We start from the raw sequence: 1,255 nt of genomic DNA, 5'->3' as shown, positions 1-1,255 counted from the left end.
CTGAAAAGCAAAGTAGAGAGAAGGAAAACAGGATATGAGAAAGCCAGCTGTTCTGAGAACAAACTTAATCTTTTTAGTATAAAGTTTGCCCGGGTCACCCATGGTGGGAATCAAAGCTATAACCAGCACTCTTACAGGCTACCCTCCCAGCTAACTAGGCTGGCAATGAATTAGATTCCTTACCAATATTGGTCAAATCTGTGATGTTGGAAGCCTGGGCAAGTTTCTGTGCTGTTGAATAGTAGCCTTTCCTCAAGAAGTACTCGATGAGCATCCGGTCCAGTCGGGTTTTCTTCCACTGATTGATCGAGGCTTCGGATTGACTCGTGCTACTCAAAACATTACCGGAGTGCTCCTTCAGATGTTCAATGCGACGCTTGATCACATGGCCCGCTTGTAGCTCTTCACCAATGCTTTCTCCTGCCTGGGGGACATTGAAGGTACTCGTATTAGTATGCCCCCTAATGGTTAATCTATTTCTCATATTTTCTTTAAAAAGGGGAAATAAAGGGGGGTTAGGTTAAACACAAAAAGGGTATATTTCTCTATATGATAAATAGGGGAAATAAGCTTTAGAAGAGGGGGCATTGGGTAATTATTTGGAAGCCATGACATTGAAAAAGAAAGCTCCTTTATGTGTTTAACCTAACCCTATAACAATGATCACTGTTCAAATTGTAAAAGCTCCTTTTTGCATTTAACCTAACAATATAATGAGATTGGTCATTGCTCATTTGTGACAGCTTCTTTCTGTAGCAATTTTTCATGCATAAATATGTCTTCTGAAAAAGTACCAAAATTTCAACAAATTGAGAGTTACTGTAGGACAAACAATCAGTAAATTAAATACAGAACTAAGGTGTTTAGTTTGTTACCTTTTTTTTCAAAGCCTGCAGACGTTCAAACATTCCACCAAGAAGATGAGTTACTTCGGTAAGCGGAGGTTTTTCAGAGCTAGCAATGGTTTTCTCCAATTCATTAGCTGCTGACTGGACGTAGGACACTTCCCGATCTATGGTTTTCTGAGCGGCATGGAATTTCTTGTTCAGGGTCTCATAGGGGACCTGTCAGAAGATGGATATTGTAAATAAATCACACAGTGGATCATAAGTGGATGCTGCGATGGACCTACATAGGATTACATTTAACTTTAAGCTAAGTTTAGTTTTAATAGTAATTACTTAAGTTTTAATTATAAGGCCTATTAAAATTAAGATAAAATTGTACACACCGAAAGGTATCAATACAATAAAAA

The 1,255-nt window shown here is 38.4% G+C and overlaps 1 protein-coding gene across 1 annotated transcript; it reads right to left on the bottom strand.

Annotated features, from left to right (window-relative positions):
• Positions 1 to 154: 154 nt before the first annotated feature.
• LOC103523043 (E3 ubiquitin-protein transferase MAEA-like) lies at positions 155 to 1,088 on the bottom strand. Its single transcript, XM_008488120.2, has 2 exons — positions 876 to 1,088; positions 155 to 424 (listed from the first exon to the last, which is right to left on the bottom strand). The coding sequence occupies exons 1-2, from the start codon at positions 906 to 908 to the stop codon at positions 155 to 157; spliced, it is 303 nt and encodes a 100-aa protein (XP_008486342.1). The 5' UTR covers positions 909 to 1,088.
• Between the last annotated feature and the right edge of the window lie 167 nt (positions 1,089 to 1,255).

Source organism: Diaphorina citri, unplaced genomic scaffold (genome assembly GCF_000475195.1).
Source record: "Diaphorina citri unplaced genomic scaffold, Diaci psyllid genome assembly version 1.1 scaffold14306, whole genome shotgun sequence".
In the NCBI taxonomy this organism is placed as follows: Eukaryota; Metazoa; Arthropoda; class Insecta; order Hemiptera; family Psyllidae; genus Diaphorina; species Diaphorina citri.
This window is presented reverse-complemented; position numbering and strand designations above follow the sequence as displayed.

Excerpts from the sequence above, each read along its gene's own strand:
- LOC103523043 (XM_008488120.2), bottom strand. The coding sequence starts at position 908 with ATGTTTGAACGTCTGCAGGCTTTGAAAAAAAAG. Across the intron at positions 425-875 it reads TGCAGGCTTTGAAAAAAAAG|GCAGGAGAAAGCATTGGTGA; the intron begins GTAACAAACTAA and ends AATGTCCCCCAG.